We start from the raw sequence: 20,877 nt of genomic DNA, 5'->3' as shown, positions 1-20,877 counted from the left end.
GCATGTTACCAGTGCTCTCCTTTTTATGAGCCTAGGACATGAAATTGAGAGGAAGAACTAAAGCAGCCATGAAATCCCTATTAAACAACTAATGGTTTCTAAAGCATCTTGGAGATACTCATTTTACAAGGCTTATGCTGCAATCTTCTATCATAATTTTAATGAAATAAAGCCCTTGACTATTTCCATAGACAACTTTTTCTTTCACACAGAAAGGAAAAAAAAACCCACCACAATTCTGGAGTAAGATTCACTGTAGAACAGGCAGGAAATTCAGGAAAGCTATATAAAATGTCACTGAACATAGGTTCTGAACGTTTGGAACAGCAAACAGAACAATTAAGACTCTCAGTTACACACATCATTGTGTTTAATAGGAAAAACATTTCTAGATATAAATCATATTTATAAAAAACATCCATACCATCTCTCAGATAGCATCTTACATAGTTGCAGCTGAAGGAATGTGAAACATCCATTTTAGGTTTCACCTATTATATTGTGTGCTTTCTGTCCCCCACTTTGCTCGGGGAAGTAAACCTAGACTAATCAGCTTCACTTTGTGGGTCACATGTAATTCACATCTTGACTAGATTTAGATTAATATTGGTGGCAAACTTTTAAATCAAGAGAAACCTCAAAATAATTCTCCAGAAGAACACTGCTATTAGAACGCACACCCGAATGCTCTCATCTGGCAGGTGACATTCTCTGAGAGGCCATAAAGATTCAGATGGCAAAGATGACAAAACAAGCAGATTCTAACAGAACAAAACCAGATTGCAGAGATTTTGGAAGGGGGCATATAGTCAGCAGGAGCTTCCAGGCTGTTTGTCAGGAAGGAACAGGTCTAATTCGTTCAGATGAGAAACACATTCCACCTCAATTCATTTCTGAGTCTGGTCTTTCAGGTGTGATCAGAGGCCTCTCTTGCTTTCTCAGGATTGAATCATTTTCTTCTGCGTGTCAAAGACGTATCTTTTAAAGACAAGAGAGACGGTAACAGGTTGGGCCAATTCATTCTTGCTGCTTTCATCCTCTTTGGTTGTATCCCCCTTCCCTGCCTTAGATTTCTTCTTGGAGGCAACAGTAAGAAGCATCTTGGTATCTGGCTTCAGCCCATCTGTAAAAAACAAGAGCAGACATGACAGACACACTTAACATCACATTTCAGTATAACTGGAAAAAATGAACAGGCAGGTTTACTTCTGAAATCAACCAAAGAAAATAAGAAAATAAATCAGATGCATTAGGAAAGTCACATTTCTGCATCACGCTTCCGGAATGTGGTAACTCACATGAAAAATAAGAGAAGCCTTCAAACATAGTTCACAAAGTGATACCCCAAATCCAGTGAAGTATGCTGGTTGTATCCTTCTATAGCTTTTAAACTATTAAATACAGGCAAAAATTTAAACAAGCCAGACCAATCTGCCTGGTCTAAGCCTTTTACTCAGCAGACCTTTCCTATTATTTACACACATTTCCAAAAGTTTCTTCTCATCACTATTTATAAAAATGTAAGTCATGAATGAAAAACAACAACTGGCAAAATACTAAAATTCTATAGTCCTAAGAGTCAGAAGGTTCTTGAATTTCTTCAGTCTCTTTCCCAGAAGTACACTACTTAGTTTTTAACAAATTACATGGGTTTGTGTGTGTTTGGGTTTTTTTGGCTAAAACACAGTATTTGTTAAGGGTTTAAACTGTCACTGTTTAGGGGAATTAGAATTAACGTGTGTAGGAATCTGGGGATCTAACTTAAGCCTTTCTCCAGACATTTGTGCCAAAGAAAAATATTTGTCCTTTTCTTCCTAAATGGTTAGGGTTTATTACACTTTTATATTTTCTTTTAACTTGACATATTGGTGATGTTTCAGATAAGAAATGCAAGATAGCAAAGTCCAAAGAACTGCTGTAGAACAAGAGAGATGCGGCTCCTAAAAGACCACTCCTGAAGCATTACTTTCTTAAAGCAGAAGACAGTAAACTCCTTGGAAGCTTATTCAGCACCAAACAAAAAGACTGTAATGTGGTTCTCAGGCATTTGGCCAAATTCAGTTCAGGTATTTTTAACCTGTGGTGTCACATAACCTTATCTCAAACACTTAATCAGCTTCTCTTCCCTCATATTGAAATTCAGATGCGGATTCTCATATCACAGCCTGACAAAAAGATTGAGATGCTTATGATTTACTGGAGACAGGAGGTCTACAAGCACAGGTGATTTGCTCCAGCACAGACGCATCTAGAGGCACGCACAGCTGATTGCAGGGGGACCCGGCACCAGAGCCCACCTTCTCATCTTGCTGTGTCAGGGAGCAAATTGTTCCAGGCAACATCCCCACCGCCCGGCAAAGGGAAGGGAGGAAACGAGGAAGTGTTGAAGCAAAACCAGGAAACTGCTCATTTACCGTTTCATAACCAGAGGTTGCAAAACAGCCCTAACGCCCTGCAGCGCAGCCATGGGGAGACTTTTGGAGACAGAGGGATCTTGCTTTTTTGAAAAAAATGCAAGAGCACAAAAGAGGAGACAAGCCATATGTTTTGTATATAGCTAAATAAATTACAGTCCATACTAAGGCTGCAGAAGTCCAGCATCAAGCAGAATCAACTTTGTATACTTCTGCAAGGTCTTGTATTTCACAGTGAAGGCAGCAGCCATTTTCTCTTTTCAGATGGCAGAATACAAAAAAAACAATGATTATTTCATTGTGAAAATAATTAAGACTGTTTTTCCTTGATGGTTGAGAAGTTTGATAACTACTATCTTTGCACCTGTAAGGTTCGATTAATCAAACTAGATAACACGGTGTGGCCAGACCACATATTTACTATATGGTTTTATTACATTGTGCGGTCATGTTTGATGCAGCTGTTTCCATTTTTTAATTGGATGCTTTCATATAAATTCCATTAATATCATTAGCCTTACAGTCACTCCATCTCCATTATGAAAAATAATTCATTATTACATGAAAAGCAACTTATTTCCTATTTGGAAAGCTCCGAGAACATCTTGGGTGCTGCTAAAAAAAAATAGCAACAGCCAAAAAAGAGGAAAAGAAAATAAAACCAGCAAAAAGAATGACCTCACACAGTCCCGCTCTCTAGTTCTGCAGGTTATATTTCATATTATATGTTTGCTACTGTTTTGACCAACCTAATCATAAGTGCCCCTGAATAGGGTTTCCTTCACTTTCCTGAGAAGAGCATTTATTTTTTGGACACAGAAACATTTCATTTTGCTTTGTAGTTGGTTTCCCTTTCTGGGTCTTATCACTATTACTAACATGGCTGTTGCTGGCACATTACTGTTTAAGAAAGATGTTTAACTAAACCCTTTCAAGAAGACACATTTTACATTAATTGAAGCAAACAAATCTTAAAACACTTCCATTTATGTTAGTAGGCTTTGAGAGACTCTAATTTCTAAAAAATGCTAATTGGCGGAAAGGAAAGAGGAAGTGAGGAGATGTGGCACTAAAATTGCAGCCAGAATTTTCCCTTGTGGGTATCTGAAGTGAGGCACTTACAGCCCCTTGTCTGCAGCCCGCAGGGCGGCGATGCCTCCCGGGGCAGTCAGCCTCTCACCCCACAGCAGCAAGTGAGGGAAACTGCCAGCCATGAGGATGAAATAATCACTTTGGGATACACTGAGCTTCAAAAACTGCCAGTGACATCAGTGAGCACTCGGATGGATGGCCCAACACATTCGAAACCTGGTACACCATCCTAGGTGTTTAAACAGAGTATCTCATGTTTGAAAAAATTCATTTTCAAGAAAAAAGGATACACTGCACATGGAACTGAACTGGGGAAGATGTATTTGAAACTGAGCAATCTCACCTCCTCCACGCTATCACTAACTTCCACATATAGAGAATTAAAGATATACCTCACCTGCAGCCCTTAGCACCTATTTGGACTCAAATAAGGTATTACAGGTAAGAAGTTTACAGAAGAAATGGAAGCACATGGTAGCTCCTACCAGCGAAATGACAGGCTGACAGCCAAAGGCAGCTCAGGTGTTACTATAGTCACAAGGTATCTAAATTACCTAATCAGATCCCATGGCCCTCATTCTGCAAACAGATTAGGTGGCTGGCATCATACCCTAACAAACGGTATTTTCTGTTTTTCTGCTCTGGTGCCAGGAGGTCTAAGGGCTGAAGAGGCTCTGTGATAGGGAGCGGCACAAAGGGGCAGGCAGGGAGAGACAGGCGGGGAGGCACAATCGGGGTTTCATCTACCTCCACGGATTTCTCGCGTTACACACAATGCATACTTTACATTTTACAAAACCAAGGAAATGAAGGGAAATATATCTGTCACCGAAGAAGACATCAGACCTTTAATAGCTGAAATGACGGATATTTTTAGATGGAGGTCTAGTTTAACTTACTTATATTAAGGGTCTAATCTCTCCTGAACAATAGCTATGTTAGCTTGAATACATAGTGAGAAATCTGTTCCATTAATTAAGTGCTGCCTGTACCACTCGGATTTGTAGCAAACGTTAATAGATTTTTTTTTCTTCCTCTGTTGGACAATTACTTTATTTTGCCTCGTTGCTAATGGATTAAATTGAAAAGGTCCATGTGTTAAAGACTTCAGCTTCAAAGTTCTAAGAAATGCCTTGCATGCAACAGTGGAAAATACCTATATATTAATATTATTAATGGGCAGTCCTCAGAGGCACATAAGATACCTGAAAGCTTAGCAAATACATCCCCGCCCATCATAACCATGTCTGTAACAAGAAGTGTCCAGACAGGTCTTATGCAAAATGTACTTGTAGCATCAACTAACCCAGCTTAGATACGAAACTCTAGTTGTAAAATAGTTTAATCCACTTCATTCTTTTAGTTTCAACTACTGTTAAGAATTAACAAATAAGAATACAGAACATAATATTCTTTGTCTCAGCATGGCCTCAAGGATTGAATCCAAACTGAGCCATTTATAAATGCAAAAAAGTGAACTTTCAAATTCATATGAAAAAGCGATACCTCATCAGGAAAAATATTTTCCAAGTCTAAAAACAGTTTCACATGCACAAAATAAAGGATAAGTGCAATATTTTGCACAATTTTCACAAATAAAAGCTAGCTTCTTAGTGATTTGCAGTATCTTACATAGTTAAATGCATTGCAGTCTTGAGTTTTACAATTAGTCCTGCAAGAAATTTGCATAGAAACACGGATTTCAATAACTTCATATGGAAATCTCAACATGTAGAATTTTGGACCTCTTCTTGTGTATAAATATCAGAAATAAATCTTGTCCAGCCCAACACCCATCCCCCACCCCATCCTCCCAAAGATACTCATATCTACACAAGTCTTAAGGTTTCTCTACTGCTTCATTTTCTGTACATTAAATCGTGCCTCCCTGTAACACGGACTCAGCAAAGCCCAGTGATGAACATCCCACTGCTGACCTGGGGGTCATTGCATCAGGCCCGGGGGACAGTCTCCAGGCCAGACTGCTGGGGAGTGCACGCCAGGACACAAATCACAACAAACACGTAAAGCACATAAATGTCCATAACCAGCACGGTTTATTTTTGCTTTGTTTTTACTACTACTACTTCAGCTGGAAGGAGGACGAAAGCTGATAGAATATGTCCTCTTAATTCCTTTTGCTAATCCGACAGCAGGGTGAAGGAACGCTGCTGAGCTTTTTCCCCATATACATTTTTATTTCAGCTGTTACCTGTAAGCTTGGATCCTACTTCACCTTTTGCATAACCTCGCCACTTCACATCCTTCACTTAATATTGTCACTCCTTATCAATATCCTCTGTCATCTTTGTTGTCTGTTTTTATTATTATCCTTGAAAAGGTATCCAAGGGTGGTCTTTGTTCATTCTCCTGAAGTCCAGCTCCTTCCTTCACTCCCAATTCCACTCGCTATTCTGCCCTTCAGGAGTTTTATCTCTCTCTTTCCTTTCCCAACTTTATTTTTGAGTTTTCTGATCTCCATATATCTATTTCCACAGATCTCTTCAATATTTAGGAATAGTCCTACCTCCTTCAAAGCTAATGAAACATTGTGCTTGAATGGAAGATTTTAAAGACTGAATGCTAGACACATTGTAGATGAGAATCAAGATAACACAGTATCTCCTTGTAGCCCAGTCAGAGACGAGTAATTTTTAAGCAGCTGATAAACACATCATTGAAAACAGGTGTAATAATATAGGTACAGGGCATGCTCTTCAGCACAGTCAAAGAGAATAATTTATTTTGCTGAACTTCAACTCCCTTCTATGCACACTTGTAAAAAAAGTCTACTGTTAACTATCCTCGCTAGCACTGATGAACAGGAAGGTAGTAACATGGATGATTATGCAGTTTTCTTACAACACTGAAAATCATAACCGGGGGAAAAAGAAAAATGGTATTAAAAGACTTTAAGTCTCCTGATTCATCAGAACTTGGTTTGCAGGTCAAAACTAAAAGCTCATCCTACCAATACAAAAATCAGCAAATGTATTACACCAGTTACCTGCAATGGTGCTTGCCATGGTTTGCTGGGAAAGCACCAGCTCAGGATACTTACCACCATGTTAGGGAAAAGCACACAGAAGCTACACCAGTAGCTCTCACTAGAATAGAAAATATTCCTTTTTGCACTCAATATTAAGAAGTTCCTAGACTGTTCTTGACCTGCTGATACTATCTCCAAACCTCCCATTCCATTCAGGAATTTGTGAGCAGTTTCAGTGGGAAACTGAACTTTGTTTCTCCCTTCTGTAAACAAAATATCCTATTCACTTCCTTTGAACATTGCAGGCAGAAGACTCAACCACCTGCAATTTCTTGTTTCCTGTCAAAATGCACATGCTAAAAATGTATTGAACCTCAGAGAACAAGTTAACATAGCACATTTGACGTCGGAAATCATTTTTATCCAAGGCAAACGTAACCTTTTAATATAACGGGCAGACATTTTTTGTTCTTCCTGAGGGATGGAAAGAAAAAGAGCAAAACCTGAAAGAGGCAAAGGGTTGGGGATAATCCTTACTCACAATGGGTTATTCGTAACAGCTGGTTTTCACAATTTCAGGATTTCCTTAAATTGCACCCTCAGAGGCTGAACCCTAATTACACAGTTAAGGAGTGTGTGCCTGCATCAACTCTCCTGCAAACAGAGAGTTAACCAGTGTCAACCAAGCTGGTTGACCTGAAAATCAGAAATAATTAGAGCCCTGGATGGAGACATCCATGCCACAGTCTGATGCAGAAAGGCTGCACTTGAGAGTGGACACAGACCGCTCTCTCCCCCTGCTTACAGCAATGATGGACCATTGAAAGGAAATAGAAACTTTTTGCCAGTACTGCAGGACTCAAGAATCAATACTTCAGCACAACACAATTATAAACTAATTAATATTTTTTTTTCTTGCAACAACTACATATATATTCATTCAAGACAAAAAAAACCCCATATTTACCTAATGTTCAAAGAGGGGTAACAAGGTTCAAATACAGCACTTGAGTTTCAGATTCTGATCAACTTTAAAACAAGAATAATAAATCTATCACTGGTTTCTGTGAAAATTAAGAGAAACACCAGTGGTACAAGTGTTGGCTCTCAGAGTCCCACAATACACTAGCAAGCACAAACTTGTTCTACACCTAGTCCCAAAACACATCAGCATTTCTACAAAAAAGTTATCCTTAATTTGTGCTCTAAAAACATGAAAAGCTCACATAATTATCCCTAAAGTTAACATTCTGTAGGTCTCATTCAAACAAAAAGCATGAGCATCCCAAAATCAGAGGATCAATTTGCCCAGCCCCTCCTGTTACAGTTATCTCTACAGTCAGACAGAAAGGCCAAGAATAATAAAAAATTTTTAACACACTGTTGCTTGAACTCTTTATATTAAGCTATTAGGTAGCAACTCTGCTTCCCTTCTCCGCTGCTAAAGATATCAAAAATCCTACCTTTTGATTTCATTCAAGTTAAGGTGGCCATTTTTCTCCTTTAATATCCCAGCAAAAAACAAACAAACAACAAACCTGAGCTGATCAGGAAAAATGACATCTTTGTAAGCCTTCCAAGAACAAAAGTACTACGTTACTCTGCCCATAAAACACTGTAACAGGAATATCAGATATGCCCCACCACAACTAGTAGACAGGATGACTGGTCATCTAGAGACTGCTGGTCCTATCTAACTTGGCATCCCATCTGCCTGTCATTAACGTATGGTGCTTCAGAAAGAGCAGGGATGAAAACTGTTCTGAGCTAACCAGAGCCCAGGATCAGGTAGGAATTCTCTACCTGACATCAGGGTCAGTACGTCAACACCTACGAATCTTTCTAGCCAAAAGATTTAAGTACAGTCCTCCTACAGGAGCCAATCTACACGGGTCCTAGGTGTTCATCACCATGATAACGAGCATAATATGATTACCTAGGCAATTTCAATGTAATAGTTGACCAGAGATTCACTCAAGAAACAAGGGATACTAGTTTCCTTGCTACACTCAGGAGCTCAGGATTTGAGCTTCAATTACCTCCACAGATCAGGCAACGAATTTTACTTATGTAAATCCCTTCACAATTCTCCAGTAATTCTATTTTGAATTCACACCACCTTTTCCCACATCTCTCGTCAGCTTGCTCAAATATTCTGCTAGAGTTTCAAACTCCAGAGTAGATTCATTTTTCTCTTTTGGCTAGTACAAGATCTGCTATTATCACCTTGCCTAGCTGAATATTAATCAGACTACACCATGAAGTTGGCCAGGGAGAGCAATCAACCTCCAAGAAGACTGGAAAGTAGACTCCTTCCTTCGAAATAAGAATTACACTAGTGCCTCAGCATGGTACTTGGGATCTACACAACATATCCATAATTCATTGTTTTATGACAAAGACAAGGAAAAAAACCCCAAAACCCAGAACATCTTACAGCCAACTTTGAGCAGAAATAGACTGCCCCATGTCCTGACTGCCAGCCTGCATCAGCAGTGTCATTCCCACAGTCTCAGCTTGATAGACTGTTTGGAAATCCTTAACTACCAAAGTATTTTCCCATAAATTGGGGAACAACTGCCCCATACCACATCAGAGAAGGCTGCAGTTCAGTGGTGAACTGAATTAGGTCTTGTGTATCAATTTAAGTTTATACAGGCTTTTAGACTGAAAGACATTATTATAAGAGGTGGTACTACTGGAAATAACATGGATTTCATTATGGGCTCCTACTTTGCAGGGAAAGAGCTAATCTTCCTTGATGAGGAAGACAGAAGCTGTTTTAATTCAAGAGGCTGACCTAGGTGAAGTTCAGGCTGAAGCTGTATTTGGAAAATTCTCACATCAAGCCAGACACAACCCTTCAAGCTCAGTGCCAACTCTACACAATGGCTTGAACTGCACTCTCCGGCAGTCCTTAAAGGCACATTTTGTATCTTGGCTTTTGCTGCAAGCAATCAAGAAAGAATGCAAGAAAACAAAACTGTTTCCCAAGCACTGTTTGCTAGTGCCATAATTAATATAATCAAACAATTCCACAAATTGCTTCCAATTGCTGGCGTCACTTTCATGTGCAGAGCCAGACTTTCAAAGAAGGGCCCTTCTTGTCCTACATCCTTACACTGGTAACCCTCGCTTCACACAATAGTAAACAAGACCTCACTAAATAGTATAGGGTAATTTGTACTGTAATAGGTCCCCAAGGCACCATGGACACAATTTGAAATGCCATCTAATTTTTCTTTTTAATTAAAAAAGCAGTTACTATATTTAAACAACAACACAAAAAAGTTCAGAGGGGATAGATCGGAGTTTCCCACAGCTCTCTGGGAGTTTTCTCAAGGTCAGGAAGAGTTTTACAGGCTGAATCGGTACACATTTTTCTCTTTAATTAGTCTGCCATACCCTCTGCATGAAGTCAGCGTCTTTATTTTCAGTCTGATATTTTACATATCGCCAAATGGAGCACAGACTCCAGTACCACACCATATCTATCGGCTGCTGAATGGTTATTGATGCCATACTTCCCCATACATGCCTCGCCTGCCCCTTCCCTCTCCCCCTCTTAGTCCTAAACTCGTCCACACCAAGGACACTTGGCATACCACATTGCGAATGAATAGTACACCCTCAATGCAGTTTTCTACTTCTCAATTTTCAGCAAGATTATCACGATGTATTATTCGATTTCCCAAATTTACATTACATAACCACATGGTGGAGGGCAAAAAATAAAATGTAATAATCAAACACCAGAGACAAATGGACCACTGTCATCTGAAGCCATGTAGCAGGGCAGGTTTCTGCACCTGACAAATCCCTACTGCGTATCATGCTATCAGTCTGCAACCATCTCGCTATTTCAGTAGTCTACACAAGCCCACACATAGTTCAGAAGAACATCTGCAGTTCCTACAGTGGCTTTTCCAAAATGCAGCCTAACCCATCATAACCTTCATACCTAAATAACAGCTCTGAAATGAAGTGACCTACCCGAGATCTTACTTTCTTGGCTAGTTGGCCGTACTTCAGTATGAACAGGTTGAGGGTACCAAACCTGACCTCATCTTATAGGCCAACATGTATTTCAGCTGCTGTTACATTGTGTGCCACAATCATTTGTTGGCTAAGCCCTCCCAGAGCAACTCCCTGAAGACAATGACTTTACACTTTGATGCCTGGAACATAACTATGACTCCTAAACTCTACACAATTTTTTGTTTCTGTATGCCAGAGACAAGCTTTAATACAGGCTACATGGGAGACTCCAGTGCATCATGATTGTTAGGTCTAGGCTACACAAGTAAGTGTAACACAATACAATGGATTAAGTTGTAGAGCTATGAGACAACCACTAAGATAACCTTTTTGTCCTCAAATCCAACGCTGCCCCATTAGCCTAAAGGAAAGGATTTTCAAATTAATTTCTGCATGGGCTACATATGTGCTTTCAGTATGTTAACAAGGCTGCAATTATGCCAGCTGATATATCATACCAGCAATTATTCATAAACCCTATTTTCACCTGATGGCTACACTTAAGGTCCATGCAGTCACCGGGATCATGCCTAAGCGCTATACTCATTCTCCCAACGTACCTACAGATAGAACCAATTCTCCTACTGATGTTGTGCTTTTAGTCTCCATGTTCTCTAAAATCCCTGAAGGAAAACTGAATGCATGGAAAATGCCTGGTGCACAACAGGAGCAACTGTGGAAAAAACAGTAGAACTAACAAGGCCATCAAATTATCAATACAAATACATGCAATGTAGTTGAAGACTGGGAATGGAGATAGGTTCTTGTTACAATTCAACAATAGAAAAATTACAGGCAGGCCAGTGTGAAATATCCAAGACTATTCAGAACAGTCCAAGACAGAATAGTGTCTTTAAAAAATATCACAATTATTGTCACTGGACCTCTAAGAAGTACTCTCCCCGGAAGGGAGAGAAGGAAAGAAACATGCGGACATCAACACAATGAGTAAAATCTGGGAGAGTTTATGACAACTTTTGTACAGGACAGATTTTCACAAGTTTTATTGTTGAGGTGGTCCTTGCTGATTAAATGCTCAAATCAAGAGGAACAAAATCACAAAAATGCCCGAAAAGGTATAGCTAGGTATATAAAAATAGGTCAAGGAATCACTAAGCATAGGAGCTTTCATAATTTTAAAACCTGTTGAATATCTTGTTGGGACTAGATGTATGTCCAGTAAGGGAGTTCTCAGCCCAGCGCCACCCAGCAGTGGGCCAGAAGATACTTTTGATTACATTTTTGTCAGCACCCCAGTACCTATAAAATAGTAAATAAACAAAATTAACAACGTTCATATCCTGTGCACTAAGGTGAGCAGAAACAATTGAAAAACTGTTTTGAATTCAACACAAGGGACTAAAATTTCATCAGCCTAGTGAAAAGGCAACAACAACAAAAATAGTACCAATATACAATCTCTCCTACAGCAGCCTTTCAGAAAAGCATACAATATGGAAAAAGTTCAGGTTAGCAGATCTGACACAGAATCAAAGGCAATTCATTACAAAGCAGCTTCAAATCAAAGTGCTAGATCCGCAGGCCTGTGTGTAATCCTCCCATCTTGCCTGCAACTCTTGATGTGGAGTAGGCACGACAGAAGCCAGTTAAGCTGGACCAAGTCTGCTGACGTTTCCCAGGCATCTGCTCCTCAGCACTGGTCCAGCGTTTAAGTTTGGTGATATTCATCTTCCCCTGGGCTGCCTTTATAAAGCAATCCTGAACAATGGGACTTCAGAATAAAGAATAAAACATTTAATTTTTTTTAAACTTCTAGGCAAGGGCCTTTAATGCGATTAGAAGGGGGAGGGGGATTGGATAGCAGCTTTTTCTTTTTTATGTTATGTATATTGTGTGTAAACAAATATGCAATTTGCTTTAAAAAGATAAGGTGATTAAATTTTTATCGGGCTTGTACTCTGTTGTCACCACAACAAAGAGAATTAGAAGGAGGAAAGAAAGGCCTTTTTATTTGAATTATGCTCTTACCAGAGGTTCTCTACAGCACAGCTGTAAAGCCACTCAATGTTCTCCAAACAGGCCCTTTGATTGCATTTTATTCAACTTGTTTGCATTTGGAGCAATCGAAAGGAAAAGAACGCTCCACATTTTGATGTCTTAATGTTTCTTAATACCTTCTTTAATTTATATTAAGCTTCTTAACTAGGGTGATGAATTCTTCAAAAACAATAAAGACCTAGTGCAGAAATCTTTCACACACCATGAAAATTGAAATTATAATGTATTCATGACTTTTTTTGTTATAAAAAAACGTTATTTAGAAGAAAGATTTAAAGCATTTTAAAAAAATCCTGAAGTTGTATGAAAATTACTTGATCCACAGAAATAGATGAAAGTTCAAACTAATTATTACAAGGGAAATAAAATGTTGTGGGAGGTGGAAGAGAATAAACAATATGAGAATGTTGGGTTACTATGAAGTTTTTGGTCTTTTAATAACCTATAAATTCCTTCTCTATGGCTTTCTACAAAAGAGGACACTGGAAATTTGTATAATTTTGCTCTACCAAGACAAATCCAAATGTTTGCCAGTTCTTTCTCCTTTATTATTCACATACTTCTTCCCTAAAATGGCTCTTCAGGTTCACAGTTCTACAGTGCATTTCCCTCCCAATGTTTTTCACAGCCTGCCAAGACCAACAGCACACTCTGAAATTGGTGAAGATTGTAATGGAGCATGCAAAACACCCACAGATGCAGCAGCTTCAAGGGGCATGTGTTCCCGGGTGAGGTTCCTAGATTGAAACACCATTCACAGGTGGATTTCAGTCAAATGGGAGGCAGGCTGCATGAGAAAAGCAAAGGTCATGTAATAAAAAGTACAGAAGAGGCCACCCAAGGGACAAGACTGGATGGGTTTGGTTTTGCAGGCACTGTATGTTTTCCAGTTATAGTTACAGGATGCTCAGTCTGGTAAAGCTTCAAATGCTTCTGGTCCATGTAACAAAACTCACTCCCAACAATTCCAGTGTTCTTAAAAATCTCTTCTGCAAAAAATGAACACAGCTTTCAGTGCAAGTCTATTATGTTATAATTCAGACTTAGCCAGGAACATGCAAAAGAGCATATTCTTGCTTTGCTTCCCAATTTGTCTACTATTTTACTTTTTTTAACTTAACAATTTTATGTTCCAATGCAACTTCTTTAGTTCTCAGCAATACATGTGCACGTGCACATGTATAGCTACAAACACCTCACCTTGCTCCCCCTTTTCCTCTGCAAAGGAAGTCCAGAGAAGAAACAAGCAAGCCACAGCTGGCACTTCTATCAACACCAACACAGTGCCTAGAGCTGTGCTACAGTGGCTGGGTGCATGGGTATTGCAGCAGTGGAGAAATGAGCTTCCTAAACGAATCCGATCAAATCATTTGAAATATCCTTGAAATTACGTACTTGAAAAAGAACGTACATTTTCATCTGGAATGATCATTTTTTTTGTTGATATCCACTGACTGCTCACCTACCTTCCCTGAGTCACATTTTTAAGCAAATTCCAGGAAAGCTCAAATTGAAACCTCAGGATAAAGCCTGCCACACTTACAAAATGCTTGTGAAAAAGCTCGCTTAGCTGTACCAGCAATCAACTGCCCACAATAATTAAAACAATTAAAAAAAAAATAAAAATAAATCACACGCTGCATTTACCATAGAGTAAAACAATGCTGATCTTAATCTAATACACATGCACCCTGGGTGAAATGACACCTCCCCCTCCTCAACAGCGTCACACCAGACAAGTGCAGAAGCATCAAAATCTACGAGTTTAAGAACATATACGGATCACTACAGCAAAACTGAAAAAACCTCACAACAAGTACCAAGAAACTGCAGACTGTGCCAAAGGCGGCACGAAACAGCTTTACAAACCACGCTGTCGCCCTCTGCCATGGTATCATGTTTTCTTCACATCTGTCCTGCAAACTAATTGTTACTTTTGCAGGAAACAGTACAGAGAGACAAAGCAATGCTAAAATGGATAGTTATTCAAGCATAATAATTACCTTATAACAGGTAACACCTACTGTATCCCACCTATTAAAACTTTCATCTGCATTTTTTCAAGGGAGGCAAGTACAAAATATATATATCCAAAACAGTATTTATGTATGTAACCAGTTAGAAGCGTTAACTGTTTTATCATGAAAGCTTGTGCCTTTAAGCAGAAATGATTCATGAATTTTAATTTGTTTTAAATGTTGAAAAATTCCATCCAAGTAAATTGAGTCAACAAGCCAGCAAAGGATGAAGATGTGTCTGGTTTTTATTTAAAAAATAAAAACCTCAAGTCTATACATTTCTTAGTCACCCACAAATCCTCTAGTAGTGAAAAAATACTTTGCAATAACTAAGTTTCCTGCATTTCTTTTAATTAAGACACTATGCTTTTACCCATTCAGCACATGCTGGTCGAACACTATTGAGCCTTAACTGATTCTCTTTGTATTATTTAACTACTACTATTTTAAAATGTTCTTATAGAAATAAATCAGCCAGTGATTTTGGAAATTGGGAAAGAGGGCAAAGATTTGCAGAATGGGAGTCTTCCTGCAAGCTACTTCAATATCATTAACTTCAAAAATGCAAAGTCATCAGCCCACTCTCCAAATAAAAACACTTAAAATGAATATAAGCATTATTTTTAAAAGCATAACTTACTTAAATTCCCGTTCTCAATATCAAGACTTTCAGTTCAATGTTTTCACGCTTTTTCTCAGTAATCACAAAGACCAGAAATAAACCTTTGAATCCAAACTTAATCTTTTCTAATAATTACTTGACAGTACTTGGGCTCCAAATAAACAGCAACACTGTCACACACAGTCAAACAGTGACATGTTTAAAAAGGGGCAAGCACACTAAACTCAGACTTTAAATGAGATAGCACAAGTTGCAGAGATACAGTGACACAGACCTAGCACACATTAGTAACTTAATACCTCTATCCATGCCATAGCAACACCTCCATTTTTCTAGGCAAGTACCCAAGGGCCGGGTTTCCTTCCTCATTGCACTTTTCCTGGGGCACAGACTGTTCTAAAACCTAGTCAAGTAAAACATTGGAAAATGCAGGTACAGCCTCTGTCCAAGTCCATGGGAAGCAGATTGTATTTAAGGCTGAAGATTAGCTTTCCTGAGCCATACCCCAAAAAGACTCTCTTCATCTTTCTGAAATTTCCAGGTGCTGATAGTGTTTAGCATTAAGATGTAGCCAATTTGCAAGTCTCAGATGCAGAAATTAAGAAGTGTCCTGATGCCAAGCCGCTGCCTGGAAGAGAACAAATTACAGCAACCTAACTTACAGGACTCCCACTACCAATGCCAATCTGTTTGAGTGTTTGGGTCCAAATCCAGCAGTGAGGGGGGAAAGGTTCACAACTAGTATCTCAGGGTGTTACGACAGCCAACCCAGCTCTGTGCGCTGATGACCTGGATTGAAGAGTCACTGTACATTTCCAACACACCAACTCACTTTGACTTGCAAAAATCCAACCCCCACAAATAAATTAAGTGCTTCTAAGGAGCGCAGTAAAACGGCAGCATTGAAGGAGAGGAAAATTAGATTACAGAAGATGTAATATGACCAGCCAAAACACACAAACAAGTTTAAAATAAATTAGCCTCATTACCAAAACCACAAAGGCAGCATCTTGTGTGAGGACTGTTAATTTCATTAAGTTTGGGTTCTAGTATAGTCCATTTCAGGAGCAGGAGTTCTCACATCTCAAGATTTATTTTTCTTGACAAATAATTGTTAAACATTTGCCTTGTACTAACATATCAATGTTTATGATATCCTAACTTACTCAAAGACAACAGAGGAACATAGTTTAGCCTATCAACATAAATGACTCGTGAGTGACCTTAGCAAAGCATGAAATATCTTTTGCCCACTGAGTTTTGCTAGAATACTGGATTTTTGAAAGGGGGGAATAAAAGATAAGACAAATTCACACTCAAATGACATCTTCTCTGAAACCTCATCTACATCTTCCTCCTAGCTCCCATTACGATATCGCTCCAGTCAACTTTGCACTTCACAGCATCTAAAAAGACATCCAATAAAAGGAAACAGTGTCCCTTCCAATACCCATCTGTGCCTGTGTTCTCTATTTAGACCCCTGCCTCGGGGTTTTAATTCCCTCTGCCCTTATTCTCTAGTTAGCCTCAGTGGTCCTGATGTCTCCACTTACTGCTCAGGGCAGAGCTGATCAACTGCAGGTTCTGTGACGGCAACCAAGAAGCCATTTACAATTCCAACAGCTGTTACTGATTTTGCAGCAGAATCATGGTATATCTGTGGTTCAAACCCTCCCTCCTTACAAGAAGAGGGAAAACAACAAGAACAATCAAAAAAAACCCAAAGGGAAGGACTGTGAAAGTGTCATGGATAAAGGCCACAGCCCTAGCCGATAACCATTTTGCCTGCACAAAGCTAGCAACATAGAGACTGTTACACCATGTTAAGTTAAGCCTGATGTCGTCCTGTCTTATCCAGGTTCCTTCCTTACCAGCACACACCGGAGGAGGAAGCTGCAGTGCACCAAAATATTAACTCACATTCTCCTTTTAAAGATCTACATGCCCTGCAGATAGCAGCATGGTGCAGAGCTATCTCAGGTAATGCACAAGGAAGCAGTCCAGCAAAGAAGCACATCTCGGTGTAGGTTAATATGCCACCACCACCCCCACTCCGTCAAGCTATTTCAGCCTTCACAGATCAAAATGGAAGCAGCAGCATTCCCTCATCCTGCATATTGATGATGAGGGAACTCATAAAAATGGTCATAAAAGCGTTTGTTTTACACGCAGGTCATCAAGGCTATGAATCTACAGTAAGTTTACATGAATACTTACACTGCTGAAATTCAAGCTCTAGTAAAAACTCTGAGAGAAAAGAAAAATCTGAGTCTTTATAAAATCTACCAGATGTACCCCCTTACAAATATGTTTAAACAGTAAGTCTTAACAAGATTTTCCTCAGGACAGCTATCCTTTTATCCTTTGGAAGAAATATGGGACACTATGGGGAAGGTAAGAGCCTAACTCTTTGGACGGAAACCAGGTAGTTTGCCCAAGAGACACACAGGTGGTTAGAATGAAGCAGCATCTTCAACTCCTCCTCTCTTAAAGAAGATCAGCCTCCATGTCTTAAATGCACATACTTAAGACAACCCACATGGTACCTGAGTTCCGCTCTAGGTGCAAGAAAAATTATCACTTTGCAGACAGGAATGAACCAGTCTTATTTCCTATGTTGGGCAAAAAGATATTGAGCAAGGAGTTCACCAAGATCATTTCTGTAGTAAGTCAGAAGTATATAGCAATTATTTTTAGGATTTTGTTTCATATTTACATGCATTAGCTTTGACCTAACAACTTTTTATTAAAAAAGACAGCAGAAATAAAACAAACACTCAAATAAGACCTGCTCAACTTGCAAGTCTGAGGTACACTTTTAGTGAATCTCATTGGAACAAAAAAAACAAAACAAAAAAATAGCCTTAACATGAGAAGAACCTCTCGGTCAGCTGTACTGACTTCTAATGAAGGTTAGTTTGTGCTCTGTAATCTAAAATTATAATGGACAGGCCGTTCTATTCCCACCTTTTATTCAGTCCAATTTTACTACTCCAAATATATACTACCTAAATTTGTATACTCTTTAACAGCAGTTAATCTTCAATTAAAATACCTAGAGCAGAAACTAAGATAACTGGTTTAAAAAGTAAAAGCTTATTGACAAAAACGTATTCTTCATATTGCCTTTTTTTAATTCTGCATATTAAAAATGTCATTTTTGTGACTTGAAAAAAATCTTCAGGAATAATGAAGGCTAACAAAAGACTGAAGAGCAGTAATTTAAAAAGCTCCATATGTAGCATCCTGATTACTGTATCAGTCCCATTTCCATAACGAAGGGAGAAGTCACCAAACTGCTGCCTGTCCTTCCTGGTGACAAGGAAAGGGCAAAGAGGACAGTGTGCTTTCAAGGCACCATCCTTCAGGCTTTAAGGGGAGAACAAGAAGTCTCCTGCAGTACAATATGTGGGTGTCAATGTCTGGCACTTTTCTGGAATACAGTAACCCCAGCTTTGGTGGTCCCTGCACATGTACTTAATTTGGAAGCAGCTGGGTTCAAAAGTTTATCCTCACTTTTTGACCTGCAAAGGTTTAGTATGTGGGCGTGCACAGGAGTGTGTACATCATACCACACAAGCTGAAGATGTGCAGCCACAATATACACAGTGTGCGAGTGTTTATGTGTATGGTTTTACACACAGAACATATTGCATATTTTTAAACACCAACACATTATCCAGTACACATCGGAGTGATGTGCACTACATGAGTGTTCAGTCTTCCCAAGCCAAACATGGCCAGTCTGCATTTCAAAATTCAGTAAGCTTCTGAAATTTTGGGGCATAATTTCAGAAGGACAGATTAATGAAAGAATTTCTTAATTGTAATACAATCTATTTAGACAGAATAGATTCAACATGCTTCACAGAAAGTACAATCACCAAATCTGCAAGCTTGACCAGATTAATGTCACAAGTGTACCTGTGGTGGGCATGTTAAAGTAATGGATTCAATAGCCAGTGAATTATCTTCACATTCATAGCGTTTTTCATCACAGACGCAGCGAGCTAAAAAATGTTAGCAAAGCAGGGTTTAAGTAAGAGAGGCAGGAAGACTAGAAAGCACGAGGAGACTGGGAACCTCTGAGCACAATAAGTTTATGAGTACCAGTGACAAAAGTATAGTCACGGACTGGTAGAACAGTCACAACTCAGAGGAATTAAGATATTCTCCAGTCAACATCTGAATATTTTCTTGAATTGCTCTAAAGCACTCTACACAACCGCAGGCAAAAATCCTCGATCTTGGGACAAAGGATATATTTTTCGACCATTTGTCATTTTACAGCTCAGACACAGAAGCAAATTAGTGCCTATCAGCTGAGTTTCAGTAACTGCGAATATGCGCCTCAGCACATCATATGCACGACAGAACATCTTCACTGGGATTTAAAAGAGAGATCTAAGGTTATGAATTTATAGCACATTTGTGATGGGGTTTGAGCATTCAGACAGTAACTATCACTGAGATAACAAACAGCAACTCATTAATCCACGTAAATGTGACAGTATAGTTGAATGCAATAGTTTTCTCAGCACTTGTGTTATTTTGAAATCTTGAATCAATTGTTTACAGAAGCTCTTCACTTGTGTTCACAGCAGTAAGTGCTCTACATACCAGTGAATCTTTAATAATTCCTAATGTGTAGCATGTATGAAATAGTGGTTTGTTTTATTTAAACAATAAAAACTAGCACACATAATGGATAAATAGTTCATCATGAGTGGAAAACACAAATTTTCAAACAGAACAAGCCCTTTGTGTTTGTTGATAAAGTTGTAACTTTCAGTCAGAATTACACAACAGTAACTCTATTACAAACCAGTTCCAAACACAACAGGGGGAAAACACTTTGTATGCAACACAAATCAAGTAAAGTATGTAGGCATAATGGCAGAGAAAATAAAAGTTATTTAACAGAAGAGCCCATACATCAGCAACTGAAACTGCAAATTAAAACATAAGATGGTGCCCCAGGGGGAACACTAAGCACAAAGACACTACAGACAGCAAGTCTATGAAGACCAGACTACTTGACCAATGCCAAGAAATGCAAGTCTCTCTTCAAAAGTTACAAGGACATAAAGTGAAAAGTTAACGTCAGAGCCATTGTGCATGTCAAACTTTCTTGTGACCTAAAAACCTATCCAGCTTTCCAGCAAAACTTCCAGTTTTCAACAGAAGTGTTTTATACACTGCATTAGCATCAGATCCGATCACCTAAAAGGTGAAAAATAAGGGTAAAAGCCCTCCAAGAAAACAAAAATTGCACTTTCATTGTTATACACTAATCATGACACCCAGCGGAACAGTCAAAGGAAACACTTCCTATTTTTGTTTCAGCCCAGTAGCACCCAACTAATTTAAAAAACCCAACAAAATAATAAATAATTCCAATGTATTACTAAAGCAGACAAATAAAACAAAACTCACTGAGCAATAAAGGAGAGAAGAATAGGCTCTCCAATGCCATGCAAGTCTCTCAGCTGACAGCTCTATGCAAGGGATACCAGCGCTTGCTGCTGTGTGTAGCAGGGACAGCACATTTATTCCCTCATAAGTAAACTGGATTCTACCTGTTTTGTAAGTATAAATTGGGAGTAACTCTAGACATTCAATGGTTGAAATGAGAATACAATCGAACCAATAACTGTTGCTCATACCAAGGAAAACAGAGGAATA

At 38.9% G+C, this 20,877-nt stretch overlaps 1 protein-coding gene across 1 annotated transcript in view; it reads right to left on the bottom strand.

Moving 5' to 3' along the window:
- Positions 1–938: 938 nt before the first annotated feature.
- The window catches only part of EEFSEC (eukaryotic elongation factor, selenocysteine-tRNA-specific), a 94,047-nt gene continuing 74,108 nt past the window's right edge, over positions 939–20,877 (bottom strand). Inside the window, exon 7 of the mRNA XM_009709927.1 lies at positions 939–1,123. Coding sequence (XP_009708229.1) covers positions 939–1,123 — 185 coding nt within the window. The remainder of the gene's footprint in view (positions 1,124–20,877) is intronic.

This window comes from Cariama cristata, unplaced genomic scaffold (genome assembly GCF_000690535.1).
Source record: "Cariama cristata isolate BGI_N322 unplaced genomic scaffold, ASM69053v1 scaffold19401, whole genome shotgun sequence".
In the NCBI taxonomy this organism is placed as follows: Eukaryota; Metazoa; Chordata; class Aves; order Cariamiformes; family Cariamidae; genus Cariama; species Cariama cristata.
Note: the sequence above shows the minus strand (reverse complement) of the source record. Positions and strands in the feature narration are given on the sequence as shown.